The 14654-nt window shown below is 47.1% G+C and overlaps 2 protein-coding genes across 6 annotated transcripts; one reads left to right on the top strand and one right to left on the bottom strand.

The window, feature by feature from the left end:
- The first annotated feature begins 239 nt into the window (after positions 1 to 239).
- car (vacuolar protein sorting-associated protein 33A) lies at positions 240 to 2992 on the top strand. Its single transcript, XM_017081221.4, has 2 exons — positions 240 to 1881; positions 1943 to 2992. The coding sequence occupies exons 1-2, from the start codon at positions 439 to 441 to the stop codon at positions 2351 to 2353; spliced, it is 1854 nt and encodes a 617-aa protein (XP_016936710.1). The 5' UTR covers positions 240 to 438; the 3' UTR covers positions 2354 to 2992.
- Positions 2993 to 4546: 1554 nt separating this feature from the next.
- Tao (Serine/threonine-protein kinase Tao) lies at positions 4547 to 14540 on the bottom strand. Of its 5 annotated transcripts, XM_017081590.4 has the most exons (13): positions 14212 to 14531; positions 12019 to 12358; positions 11453 to 11957; positions 10928 to 11284; positions 10352 to 10846; positions 7372 to 7545; positions 6940 to 7302; positions 6750 to 6872; positions 6568 to 6684; positions 6325 to 6498; positions 5946 to 6167; positions 5754 to 5872; positions 4547 to 5685 (listed from the first exon to the last, which is right to left on the bottom strand). In XM_017081590.4, exons 2-13 carry the CDS (start codon positions 12246 to 12248, stop codon positions 5562 to 5564), a joined length of 3003 nt encoding a protein of 1000 aa, XP_016937079.1. In that variant the 5' UTR covers positions 12249 to 12358; positions 14212 to 14531; the 3' UTR covers positions 4547 to 5561. The 5 variants fall into 5 exon arrangements, 4 of the variants coding, with proteins under 4 accessions (XP_016937079.1, XP_016937082.2, XP_036676770.2 ...); XM_017081593.4 differs by lacking the exons at positions 10352 to 10846; positions 10928 to 11284; positions 11453 to 11957; positions 12019 to 12358; positions 14212 to 14531 and adding an exon at positions 7720 to 7989; XR_005014865.3 differs by lacking the exons at positions 4547 to 5685; positions 5754 to 5872; positions 5946 to 6167; ... (3 more) ...; positions 6940 to 7302; positions 7372 to 7545 and adding exons at positions 8164 to 8509; positions 8567 to 8774 and having other exon boundaries at positions 14212 to 14540.
- Positions 14541 to 14654: the final 114 nt, after the last annotated feature.

Below are 14654 nucleotides of genomic sequence, written 5' to 3'. Positions count from 1 at the left end.
GCGCTCATATGCTGTACAAGAAGTCACTTGATGGAATGCTTAACCAAAGTACTTGCAGCAAAAATACAAAATTGTTCTCTTTATTTATTTATAATATAATTAAGCTAAGGCCTACATATGGGGTCTGAGTAAAGAAAGATTCAAAATATTTTCAAGTCACTGCATCTGTTTCGAATTTATTTTCACATCTGCGAAAGTGTGAACATCGATAAACTTCGATTAAAATGTAGCGGGCGCAGGCCTAAATCAGCTGTTATTAAGTGCCCACAAACACAGTCGCGTCCCCAATCTTCCGCAGCCGAAATCCGTGGGCGTTGCAGCAGCCCCGCCAACGCATCGCCGAGCAAAGGATTCCAAGGAGTTCCAAGAGAACCGCCAACCGGAAGGGAAGCCACTGAACACCACTTTCGTTGACAAAGGAAACCAAAACAAGGGATCATGTTCCCCCACCTAAAGGGCCACGGGCAGCGGGTCAACCTGCAACTGCTGCAGGAGGCCGCCTGCCGCGAACTGGTGCAGCATCTGGAGCGCATCGAGGGCTCCAAGGTTATCGTACTGGACGAGGCCATGATCGGGCCTCTGGACTTGGTCACCCGGCCGAAGCTCTTCGCCGACCGGGGCATCCGGTTGCTGGCCCTCAAGCCGGAGCTCCATCTGCCCCGCGAGGTGGCCAATGTGGTGTACGTGGTGCGCCCTCGGGTGGCGCTGATGGAGCAGCTGGCGGGCCACGTAAAGGCCGGAGGTCGCGCGGCAGCTGGACGACAGTACCACATCCTGTTCGCCCCGCGACGCTCCTGCCTGTGCGTCAGCCAACTGGAGGTCAGCGGCGTACTGGGCAACTTCGGGCACATCGCCGAATTGGCATGGAACTATCTGCCGCTGGACGCCGACCTGGTGTCCATGGAGCTGCCCAACGCATTCCGCGACGTGAGCGTCGATGGCGACACCAGCTCGCTGTACCAGGCGGCAGTGGGTCTGGTGCAGCTGCAGCGGCTATACGGGCGCATTCCCAAGATCTACGGCAAGGGCGAGTTTGCGCATAGGGTCTGGGAGCACGCAAAGCAGCTGGGCCGCGACGAGCGCACTCTGTACAACGGCGACAAGGGCGTCGTCGACCAGTTAATCCTTCTAGACAGAAGCATCGACCTGCTCAGTCCGCTGGCCACGCAACTCACATACGAGGGGCTCATCGACGAGTTCTACGGCATCCGGCAGAACAAACTGACGCTACCCGCCGAGAACTTTCCCTCCGACGGAGCCATCGGCGGTGGCGGAGGCAGTGGCTCGCGGGCAGAGGAATCACAGTCCCTACTGGGCGACACCGAAAAGAAGACCATCCTCCTGCACTCCGGAGAGCAGCTGTATGCGGAGCTGCGGAACAAGCACTTCAACGAGGTCACAAAGCTTCTCGCCCGAAAGGCACGCGAGATCCACGTCCAGATGCACGCCACCTCGCAGGACAAGAGCGTGCAGGAGATCAAGAGCTTCGTGGAGAACTTGCTGCCGCAGCTGATGGCCCAGAAGAAGGCCACCTCGGAGCACACGGCCATCGCTGGGCTACTACACGAACTGGTGAACGAGGTGCGGTTCGCCGACGACCTGGCTGCCGAGCAGGAGTTTATGGTTTGCGCGGACATCGACAAGCCGAGCGCTTACATCGAGGACCTGATCGCCTGCAAGGTGGAGCTGCGCCGCGTCCTGCGGCTCATCTGCCTCCAGTGCAACGCCGCCTCTGGGTTCAAAGAGAAGTTGCTCAACCACTACAAACGCGAACTGGTCCACGTATACGGCCTCGAGGTGCTGCTTACCATCAGCAATCTGGAGAAGTCGGGCCTCCTCCACCTGCAGACGGAGTCGCGAGCTTACAGTGTGTTGCGAAAGGTGACCGGCAATCAAGAGCCCAAGTAGTACTGCCTCTACCTCATCCAAATCGTTATTTCAGACTCTTCACCTCACCGTGGATGACAATGTCGAGGTGGAGCCAAAGGACATCAGCTACGTGCACAGTTTCTACGCCCCGCTGACCGCCCGAGTTGTGGAGTACTCCCTCAAGCCGCTCGGCTGGCTGTCGCTCAAGAGCCAGATCAACAACCTGCCCGGTCCGACGTTCGAGGACTTCCAGGCGCAGCTGGTGGGGATCGGCGGACGGCAAACGGTCGGTACGGTCAGCGAAGGATCGCTGCTGAATGTGCCGCGTGTGGTGCTGGTCTGCTTTGTGGGCGGTTGCACCTTCGCCGAGATTGCCGCACTGCGGTTCCTGGCCGCCCAAGAGGACAACAACGTGGAGTTCCTGATTGCCACCACAAAGGTGGTCAACAAACACTCCTTCCTAGACAGCCTGATGAGCTCGTGAGGGCGGCGGCTGAGCCGATTGGAGGCCCATCGCCTGTCCAACGACCACGGCCTGGCACGCGGATGAAACGCGTCGGAACCGCTGAAGCCGAGACCAAAGCGAAAGGACAAGCGGCGCAGCGCGGCGATAAGGAATGCGGACTAGTGCATTCAGCATCTGCTGGGGGCGTTGTAAATGGCTTGGTTATTAAGGATACGCCAGCACATTGAAAGCATATATTTTTCGATCGCGGCATTTACTCTTGTATTCTATGTATCGTATATGAAACATGTACATGTATATATATATATACATGCCTATATTTATATATACCCAAAAATGTATATTTATGATTATAGTCTTAAGTGAAAAAGATTCCAAATTAAATTCATTAAAAATTGTGCAAGAAAGGATTATAGTTGTAAGTGAAAATAATTCCAAATTTAATTCATTCAGGCTTGTGCAAGAAGAATAATATCACTATAAAGTAATTAGTAAATGTTATATTATATTCTCTAGCCAGTTATAAAAGTTACAAAGTATATAATCGATATATAAACCGGTACACCCCGACCTCCCAACTTTCTAGCCAAGCGCTACAGGCACCATATCTATTCGATGCATTCTAATTGTAATAAAAAGCAACACCATTGAATATTATTTAATGCAGACGATACAAACAACTGAACACAATTTATTGACTCACCGCTGTAATTGAATTTGAATTGGGTGGTTCCATCACAATATTTATTGACCATACGATATGGCTAATTCAAGTTGGACTCTGATAAGTGAGTTGTGAAGGTGAGAAAGGTGTAGAAACAAAAACCACTGAGATTTTTGGTCCTGGGCTTTTGCCGCGAAAATATATATTTTTTAATTTAAGGAAGTTTACTTTTTTGCTTACTTAGCTTGAGCATCAGAAGAAATCTCTACAGAAACACCAAAACCAACAGAAGTTTGAATTTAATTGAAACTATGTGTGTATACATTTCTTTATATAAATATTCTCATCTTTAATGTATAACAATAAGGAATGGGTAACTGTTGAAAGGGGACTTGGTATTGAGATTACGAATGCAGAAAATATTTTTGTCAGAAGTTATTACTCGATGTAAAGTGTAATCATTTATTCAAATCTTAAATAAATGTCAAGCATAACAAAACCTGGTAGTTCTCATTTATTTTTTAAATTCTCCAGATTACAATAAACAGGTGAGGAATTTTTTGAAGAAAACATCATGACCACGTTCCAAATCCGACATTTTTCCAGTCAATATTGACCCCCCTTTTATGAAGTCAAAACTGTAATCCTTACTTTTAATAAACAAAAATCATTAAGATAGAATTAAAATGAGATATTTTATCAAAATATAAAAGGTCCTAACCCAAAAACCTCCGTCTATGTCCCATTAGGCAGAACTCAAACCAAGAGTGTATTTTTAAATAAGTTTTATTTTATTGACATTGACGTGCATCAATTTAATTGTTATTCGTTTTTCTTCTTCATTTACCATAATTGCAAAAATACAATTTATATTCATATAATAATTATCATAATAATAAAAAAAAACAATTTTATAAACATAAAAAATATTACATATATTGTGTTCCCCGTGCTTCTTTTTAGCTATCTCTATCTCTCTCGTTATCGTGTCTTGCTTCATTTCATTCATCGATCATGTTTTCTGTAGGTTGATGTTGATATATACCGAAATAATATGCCTCCATAATAGTAATAATGATCGTCGTGGTTATCCCACCCACCAATATCAACCAAAAACCGGAATATTACTTTCAATCTCTGCTTTCGTATTGATCTTTTATCGTTCCCTCATCTGTATTCATAGAGATTTGTGTTAAATTTAATATAATTAATGACTAACGGAAATATACGGTTGGTTTGCTTTTCTTCACTCTATTTTGTTTAGTAAAATATTATTTGCTACATATTTTCGCATTTGCCGAGCATTCTAATTCGCATTTCTGTATGGTTTTCCTTCTGTAGGAGTGGGGTTTCCGTTGATTCGAATAATATTTCCACGTAAACATAAATCTTTAAATAATTAAACGTTTATATGCTTTAATTTTCTATACAATTTTTATTGTTTTGACTAAGCATTTTGCAATTTGCATTAATTAACTCTAAAATAGGCTTATTTTAGTTATATATATATATATTATATCCTTTTTGTTATAACAAACAAAACTAAATTAATTGTAAACAAAATGAATCGTTATCGTTTTGCATTTTAATATTTGCTGGGTTTATAATAATTTTGGCCATAAAACTTATTGTACAGCAGATAAAAGAATAAATTTAATATTTTCTTTTAAAAAATACTTTTATTTGAATCGCAATCGAAGTCAAAATAAGAAAAACATAACGTAAACCGAAAATGTTGAACCTAACAACATGCAAAATGGCAATCGATATGTGGATGGAACTGTGAGCTGCGATCGCAGCCCCCGTCGACAATCAATTGTAAAATAACATTTAAATTTCTCGCAAACCCGAATGCGAAGGCAAACCGAATGATCTATTTTCCGCGAGTTATCTCTTTTTTAACAAATAATACACACCTATTTCTGTTCGTAACATTTTTGCAGCGCGATAGCACAAATGGAAATCGTTAACATATCAAAATGCTCATTGATTCATTTACTCGGTAATAATATCAAATTAGAATTTAACGTAAGTTTAAACACTTTGCATATGCATATCAAAGTTTGATGTTGATCTTTGTTTGCTTGTTTGTTTGTTTGTTTTTGTTTGTTGTGTTATTGTTTGTGTATGACATTTATGCTTACATATATAATTATTTATTTATGTTGGTTTTTCTTTTTCTTTGTTTTTGATTGATCTTGTATTAAATGGTTTCAAATGTTAGTATCTTGTTGCCTTCTCCAATCGAATTTCCTTTAATACAAAACTATTGCAGCTTTTGCTTGTTGTAACTTTTAGAAAATACTTGGGTTTTCGTGTCCTTTTATGGGCAATCAATGCGATAATTGATTGCTACTATTAATGGGTGTTCCTACAAAAACATTGCTATTGTTGTTGTTGGTTTCTCAGCTGCGGTTTTTGTGGCTTTTGTCGGGTTCTAGTTGTTGTTGCTGTCGTACTGCTGGCTTTATAATTTCCATTAAAATTGAAGTAGTTTATATTACTAAACACTTGTTGTTGTGGTTGGCCTTGTTGTGGTTGTTGTTGTTGTTGTTGTCTATGCTATAGCGAACCAGCCGGAAAACTTGTTGAACTATTGCTATGGGCTAAACTAATCATTGAACCAGACAAACTCCCCTCCTCATCTGCATAGGCTTCACGAGATACCTCAATTAGTGATAAAGTGCTGCAAGACGATACCCGATTAGTTCGCGAATTCTCAAGGATCATTACATGTATGTAAGTGGCATTTACCTGAAACCTAGGGCAATTGATTCGTTATCAAATGCTTGCAATTCTTTAGTATGCTTCTCGTGTTTCATGCGCAAGCGCTCGGCGCGTTCCTGGTTGAATTGCTGCAACTCGGCGTCCATCTGTGGGTTGAGAAGAGGTCCGAGTGGTCAGTTTGGGGGCTCCACTTTCCCGGCTCAGAGAGGGCACACTCACCTTATTCTCGAGCAGACCTCGCCGCACGCTGACCCGGTTCTCGAGCTCCCGACGTTCCCGATCCCGCTGCTCCTGCGCCTGCTTCTTGTTCTTGTTCTGGTAGGCAGTGAGCATTTCCAGCTCGTACTCCAGCTGCTCGTGGGTACGTTGGCACTCGATCACTTGGCTTTCGTCTAGTTTGTAGCTCTGACTTTGGAACATGTCCGCAATACTCTGCTCGTACTGCAAACGAAACGGGTTGACAATTGGTTTTTATGGTAGTTTCGTAATTTCTTAGAAAGTATAAGACGATCTTTGCGTCTGTATATCAGTTATAAAACTACAATTTCCTAATAATAATAATACATTTGTTTAACTGTTAGGTTTGCTTATCACGCACCTGCTCGCCCAACAGCGTCAGCTTGCGATGCTTCTCCTCCTTCAGCTGCTTGATGACCTCCTTCTGCTGCTCCTTGGGCGTCGTCTGCAGAACTTGCGCCTTGTAGCGTTTGTATTGCTTCGTCTGTGTCTTGCATGTTTCCCGAAATTGCTTGCGTATCTGGAGCTCCTTTTGCTGCTCGAGGAGGGGATGATGATGGGTGATTAGAATATGGTCACCTCCACTCTCGCACATGATACATACCTTCAAGCTCTTGGGCTGTTGCCTCAGCTCGACCGCATGCTTGCGCACCAGCTCCTTCTTGATGCGGTCCATGTAGTCTTTTTGATTGTGCAACTCTGTGTCGTGTTGCTTGTTAATCTGTGGAGGATTTTGGGGAGATTAGAGGGTCATTGCGTGGACTCGCAGGGATCCATGAGACGCACCTGCTCCTCGCGCAACTGGTGCACGCTCTTCTGCTGGCGGTATTCCAGCTCCTGTGTCTTTTCGTGGTGCTTAAGGAGCATGGCGTGCGCCTGCTCCAGCTGCTGCTCCTTCTTACCGAGCTCCTACGAAATACAAAAGAGGTTAGATCACCGACAGCAACCACATGGCCTTGCCGCCTTCGTCACTTACGTCGCGGAGCTGCTGGTCCTCGTGCTCGTGCTGCATGATCATGCGCTTGCGTTTGAACTTGCGCATCTCCAGCTCGATGTACTGTTTCTGGGCCTGGAGCATGCGCTGCTCCTCCTGCGCCTCGTGCTGCTTTAGGTTGTCCTTCTGCGACTGCAGGGTAAGATCGCGCTGCCGCTTGGGCGTCGACTCGTCCATGGAGAGCTCCCGCTTCCACCTCTCCTTGTTCGCCTTGTACTCCTTCTTGCGGTTCAGGTCGTAGACCTTGCGGTCGCCCTCCTGCTTCAGCGTAATCTCTTTGTGTAGTTTCTTCTCGGCGGCGCTCGTTTGCTTAGCCCGCCTCTCCACGTCCTGCTGATGCTTGGTCTGCAATCGATTTGGATTGGTTAGAGATCCACCAGCTCCAAGAACCCCCATTCCATTCCATGCACTCACCTCAAGCCGCTCGAGGTCCCTTGTAAAATTGTGCAGCAGCGTGTCGTACTCCTTGTCCAGGGCCGTCTTGTGCGCCTCCATGTCCACCTTGCACTTCTCCTCCAGCTTGAGCAGGTGCGCCTGGTGTTCCCGCCTCATCCGTTTGTACCCGGACATCTGCTCGTGCATCTCCTCCTGCCGGATCGAGTTGGATCGGATTGGATAGCGGGTGATGTGATGGCGCACAATGGGGCAGAGAATGCACACATGGTTAGATGGCTCGCGTAGAAGAAATGCGAGTAGCAGCAGCTGGACCACTACGGCAACTGGTACACTACTTTTTGCGACTAGACTAACTGTATAACTTACAAAACCGCCGCCGAACTCCAGCTCAACCATAACCTCAACGGGCGCAAGCCTCGGCCAAATCATTCGATTCGATTCGATTGGCTTAGCGCTCCTTGGCCTCTAGGCTTCCGTCTACGGATTCTAGGCACTAGGCTACGTATTATTAAGTTAAGGCAAAAAGAATTGCTCAAGCGGAAAATGCAATAGTTCTACTAGTTTTCCAACAGGCGCAACTTAAGCTCAAGCCAAACTCCCGCTTACAGTGTCGAATCGAATGAGGGGTTTAAAGCTTGGACTTGTCAAGTGTGACCTTATCGGGGATTACGGGGGATTGTGGGCCTAAAACAGGGTGACCTCTTAAGATACTGGAAAGTGGCTCCCCTACTACACAGGATGACTTTATACAGCAGAAATTCCTATCTAAACAAGAGAGTTCCGAAAATTAGGTACAAGTTCAAGATAATATCTTTCTTAGGTATATATATTTTAATGCCATCCCTTTAATACATTCTTATTATTCATTTGTACTAGGACAGTTGGCTTTGAGGTCGGTTTAAAAACGACATAATAGTAAAAATTCGCGAGTAAAAATTTCTCGAATTGGCAAATTTTCAAAATATGGTTCCAAATAGTACAGTAGCAATGCAAAAGATACGTGCAAAAAGACAGACACATATGCCAGTGGATCGGTTACATCAAAACAGCGCATCACTCCGAAAATCAGTAGAAACCATGGCAAAACTGCATAAATAGGACGGCGAATTTCTTCAATATCAGCCATGTTCTTGAACTTTGGCTTCCAACGAGAGACCTTGAAAACATGTTAGCAGTTAGGGAAATTTCTTTAAAGTGGAGACACTTTACTGACCCTGATGTTCGAAAGCAGCACTTGAATGATTCTTGATTGTATTGAATTGATGTAACCCGTAAGCGCCGAACGAAAAAACCTAGGCTCCTTTAGTGATTCTTGATTTGATGGCAGCTGAATTGATCAAATCCCGTAAACGCCGGACGAAAAAATCTAGGTTCCTTTTGCGACTGTCGTGGTAACTCGACTGAGGCCTTTTATGACTTTGCTTGATTTTTGTTGTAAGACAATTGACAGGATTAATTTTGAAGTCATTCATCAGCTGTTGCTAAGGTGGAAACCCTATTTCAAAGGGTTGCCACTTTATAAAATAAATTTGGTAAGACTAGATCAAGAAACTAGTTTAAATATGACAGGATTAATTTTAGAAAGTCATTCATCAGCTGTTGCTAAGGTGTCAACCCATTTTCACAGGGTTGCCACTTTATAAAATAAGTTCAATCAGATTAGAGCAAGAAAACAAGTCAATTATGAAAGGATTCATTTTAGAAAGTCATCAGATGTTTCTAAGGTGTAAGCCCTTTTTGCACAGGGTTGCCTATTTTTGAAATAAATTCAGTCAGTTTTGTCAAATCAAGTGTCATTCTAAACAAAATCCTTTTGTTTTACAAATAAACGTGATTAAAATTCGATTTATAGAAAAAAAGTGGCCTGAAATATAGCTATTGGTGTAAACAATGGAAAATCTAAGGATGATAAAGTTCGACTGAGTAAGTTGAACGAATGTACAGACTTTTTGGACAACCTGGGACACTGGGGACGAGCAACAAGATGAGCGATAAATAAACTACAGTTCTGACCGGCACTGGACAGTTGCTGTGTAGTGTGGCTGATGGACTGGCGCTGGCCAAGCTATAGCTACCAAGCTTTAAGTGAACCAAATGACAACAGATTGAAAATGCTTACATTTAAGAGACACGGAAAACAGATGCGCTTGAAGCCATGATGGGCGTGCCAATGACCAGGGACTGTGGGGTGGTTGGGCGGACGATTGGTCGGGAACGAGTACTGGTACATATGGAGGCTGTGGAGTCTGGCGAGAATGGGCTTCGATTAGGATGCGATGGCGGATGCAACTGCAACAGCAACGGCTAACTACAGTAAGTACATGGTACCGGCAGCGACTGCTTTTAAAACGTTTATTTCTTAATTGATTGGCGCCTCCGCTCTGGCTAGGAAATTACACAGGGACAGTGGCGTTTCGGGTCTTTCTTGCTGCCGGCCTTTTGCTTGCGCGTGCTCTTGCTCTTGCCCTTGCCGTTGCTTTCGCTCCGCCGGCTGCCGTCGCGGAATTCGTGGCTGTTGATATGGTCGCCACCACACAGCTGCGAACAGAAGTTATAGCGCGCCTGTTCGAGGATGCGGGAGGAAAACAATAAACACAACAAAGAGCTTGTAGTAGAGGGCAACAAAAGTTAGAAGACATGGGGACCAAGGGAAGCAGAAGCATTGCAGCGAGCGAGCTGGGAGGGGGAATGGATTCACGTTGTCAAGCCGACGGATGACCGGATGACCGGATGACGGGATGACTCCCGGCGACCATTGATGCTGACAGGACAGAGGACGAAAGACGGATTATGAACAAAGGCCGCGCAGGATGGAAGGCAATCGGTGGAGCTTGGACCGCGAAAACTTGGGCATGATCCCGTCAATGGATGCCCATGGAGGTGGACCATCTGTGCTGCAGCCAGGCGACTCCCCTGGACCCAACACCCCCACGAGTGAGCGCACACATAAATCTACGGCCAAGGCAGGAGTATTGAAAAACGAAACTCGACAACGCACCTGCATGTGCTCCTTTTGCTGCTTTGTCACGATACTGGTGGTTCGTATGGTGGCGAAGTTGTTGGGCCCGTGGTCGTTCACTGCGTTGGAGATGGCCTGTTGCGAGGACGCGGAGCTGGCGAAGGATCCCACGTGGCCCATCGCATTCAGGTGCGGCATCACGGAAATCGGTGGCGGTGGCACCGGAGCAGGCGCTGGAGCCGGCACCACCGAGGCCGAGTTGGTGGGCGTGACATTGTTGTTCATGCTGTGCATTATGTTGGGCAGCGGCGGCCGGTTGCGGTGGCGCGACGAATTGCGGGACACCGCTCCGGGCGGAACCACCACCTGGTTCTGTTGGCCGCTTGGCCAGCTGGGCGGCGGCTGCTGCTGGTGTGGATGGTGATGGTGGTGCATTGCTGCCGCCACAGCGGCGCTTGCCGCCTGCTGGTGGTGGTGCGCAGCGATATGGTGATGATTCTGGGCCGCGGCCGGTATGGAATTGGATGAGGAGCTCTGCAAGAACGAATAGGGTTAATCGGGATCAGCAAAACAGACTGGGGGCAGGAAGGGGGCGGACTGAACTGAAATCCTCACCTGACTACTGGCCGCCGATACACCCACCGAGTGTATGGAGTGTTCCGAAGTAATACTATTGCTCTTGCTGCTGTCGCCGCCGGCATGGTCGTCCTGTTGGTCGTCGGCATCGCCCACGGCGCTTTCCGTCTCGCAGGTGTCCACCATGAGTATCTTCTTCATCTTGCGGTAGTTAAGGTTGTCCAGCTCGCGCACAGCCGACTTGGTGCGCGCAATCAGTTCCAGCAGCACGGTGTCGGAACGCGGTCGGGTCACGTAGGCATGAGTCAAGAGCTTGGCAGACGAGGGTCGCTCCGCTGGCATCTTCTTGAGGCACAGTTCGACAAAGCTGCAGAAGGCATCCGACCAGTCGTTCTTCTGCAAGGGTAAAAACAAGTCGGGTAAGATTATCAAAAGGGAAAACATTTATAATAATTCATTTCTAGATCCGTACTTAAGTTGAGGGGTATTAAATGGGATCAGAAATTCAATTCGAAAACACAACAGATCCTAATAATAGAATACTAATTTACAGCTAGCGCTCACCGGAAGGGTCGGCGACTCATTCTGCGCAATGTGGTAGAGCGCCGACATGGCGTTCATGTTGAAGTAGGGAGGCTTTCGCTCCGCCAGCTCGATGCAGGTGATTCCCAGCGACCACACGTCCACCTTGCCGTCGTACTGGCCCTCGTCCATGGCCAGGATCACCTCGGGGGCCATCCAGTAGGGCGTGCCGACGAAACTGTTTGCGGGGCACTTGATGGCGGCGCTGCCGAAGTCGGCCAGCTTGACGACCCCGTTGTCCGTGAGCAGGATGTTGCCCGCCTTGATGTCGCGGTGGATGCGCCCCAGCGAGTGCAGATAGCTCAGGCCGCTTAGCACGCCCAGGCAGATGGCGGCGATCTCGTCCTCGTGCAGCGGTTTCTTGTGCACCTCGATGATGTCCGAGGCGGAGCCCACGCAGTACTCCATCACCAGCCAGGCAGTCGACTCGCGCAGATAGCAGCCCTTGTATTCGATTGTGTTTGGGTGGTTCAATTGGCGAAGGAAGCTGTAGGGGAGTGGAATCATTGAGTAATGATTACAACCAAGTGCATGGTGCCCCCACTAACCGTATTTCTTTGAGAATGTCCTGCCACTTCTCCTGGCTCTGCTTCCCGGTGTAGGACATCTTCTTGATGGCCACAATCTCTTTGGTGAGATTGCAGCGGGCATAGTAGACCGCACCGAACGACCCATGGCCGATTTCGCGCAGGTCCTCGAAGATCTTCTCCGGGTCATGCTTGTTGAACAGGTCGGCTATTTCCGGATCCTTGAGACTACCAGGTCGTGCCGAAGGCATGGCTGTCTCTCATGCTCTAGCCCAGCTCACTACTCAGAGGTCCTCCTGCTGTGCTCCTCGTCGTCTGCAGCTCCTCCAGTTGCCGACTCTGCTGCTGCTGTGTTGAAGGTCTGTTTTTCGCAGAATTCAGATCGGATTGGGGCGGGGACGAAAAGAAACAGAGATTCCGGTTAGTCAGTCACAGTCTGTGCCAGTCACTTAGTCATTTACAAAAGGGTCGAGATTTTTGGAGGTTGTATTTCTTGCAGATTTCAGACTGCCAGCACTGGTTAGTGGTCAGTGAGCTGTCCGAGGGGCGTGGGGAGGTGTCGCATTTTGCCGCGCAAGTGGTCACTGTGTGTTTTGGACAGCTGGATGGACTGGAAAAGCCGAAAGCCAAAAGCCGACTATCATCAAATCGATCAAGTGATTCACGCTCGCACACACACTGTTCAAATCATTCAGAATTCCACACGCAGCACGGGCCTTATCGCAGATATTTTTACGGCTGGTCTTTATGGCTATTTTCCTTGGCTTGTTACCAACATGTCAGCTGCTTTTCGGCCAGTTGGGAACTATTCTTGCCTTTTTTTTTTTTAGAAATGTAAGTGTGGCGGATGCACATTCGGTTAAGGGTATCCAAATGTCGCCATCACTAGTTGGTTCCCGAAAAAGTGTGGTTTTTTTAATGACAATGGGGGGTGGGTAGATAAGCGCTTTGGGGATGCACACGTGCTGTAGGGGATCTTTTGGTGGCCAAGGCCGGTCTGGACTTTGAAAAATACGATTTTTGGGATTCTGGTTGTGTGTAGTGTGGTGACACGTGCTGTAGAGTATTCGGCGGTCTTTATAACCGAATCCTTACACACACACGCAGGCTGGCAAGGAGTAACGGCACCGAAAGGGGTGCATTTGTCGCCGTTGCGAATCCGCAGTCACACACACACAAATGAATGAGCATGCGGAGGCGTCTGCGGATATCCGCCGGCTAAGACGCGAATCTCCTCCGCCTCTTGTTGGAGCTGCGGCTTTCCACTGCCGCCTGGTGGAAAATACTCGATATAATTAGCCCGCTGTTGTTTTGCGACTGCAATTATTTACCTGCGACGCGAAACACAGAAACCGAAACAGAAACACGCCTATTTTTCATAGTCACACACTATTACTATTGCACAAAGAGCAGCCATGTCGCTCACGCACACAAAGGCGCGGGCGTATATGTACGCAGATATGTGTGTGTGTGGTTTGGTTGCTTGTTGTTTTGCATTTCGGGCGACACAAATTCAATTCAATTCGTGCTTTTTCTTTTCTGGGGCTTGGGCTTTTGTTTAGCGCCTTTTAATTGGGAATTGCAAACAGGAGAACTCTTCGATTTTGATTTCGTGTTGCCTTTTTCCGTTCTTTTGTTGGGTGCGGACACAGGCGCACATCAAAAGGCATAGGAAAAGAAATACTTGTTTTCTTTTTTCTTTTTGCCTGACCAATTACCAACTGATGTTGGTCCATTTGGGGGGAACGATTAATAATTGCAGACCAAATGTATTTTGCATTTTGCAACTGTTTTGAATCGCCAAATTTTGTTTTGCTTGCACACCGCACACACACACATTCACGCTCGTCGGGGGAGCAGACAAATACACACACAATTGAAACGCATTCGTATGGGTCGGACACGTGCTATCTCTTTCTTGCTTATTGAGGGTAGGCGTCGCACTTCAAATCTGCAAACTCCAATTATTTGTTCTGATTTGGGGGTGGGGGAGGGGAAGGAGGGGTGAAATCATAAACCGAATTTGTTATTTCGTTAAATAACCAATTCAATGGCCGCAAACAGAAAAAATTCGCATTAATTGACCAAAACGCAAACGCGAAAAAGAACAGTATGCACACACACACACGCACACAGGGATGGACAGACAGTGGAAAATGCATAAATCTGGCGAAAAAACGCAAAAAATACAACTGGCTGCGTTCGAGGGCTTACATTTGGCAATTAATTAGTGCTTGCTTGTTTTTCAGCGCGGCTGGCTCTTGGTTTTCGCATCTGTATGCATTTTCCTCATGCGTCGCTTTCTTCACGCCTGCTGCGATTCGGAATTGGAACTATTGCCCTGCACTGCACACGCGTTGCGTTCACACTCCCGCACTTGCTACGCATATCGAGGGGCCGAGCGAGGATTTCAAAGGATCGTCGGCGATCCCATCTACCACGTATTTAGCGATAATCCAAATTTTCTTCACTCGTTTCCTTAATTAAATTCCGTAAAGTTCGGTCTATCGCTCTTCGATATCATGAGGCGTTATTTGGTATCGAAGCTATCGAGAGTGTGACCATACGAAAATCTGCGCGACAGTACGGTCCCACCGAAATGTTGGCAGCGATAGCCAAGACACCCTCCCAACATTCGCGTGTGACCGGAACTTATC

Source organism: Drosophila suzukii, chromosome X (genome assembly GCF_043229965.1).
Source record: "Drosophila suzukii chromosome X, CBGP_Dsuzu_IsoJpt1.0, whole genome shotgun sequence".
NCBI classification, from domain to species: domain Eukaryota; kingdom Metazoa; phylum Arthropoda; class Insecta; order Diptera; family Drosophilidae; genus Drosophila; species Drosophila suzukii.
The sequence above is the reverse complement of the archived record's forward strand: the minus strand, read 5'-3'. Positions and strand labels throughout refer to the sequence as shown.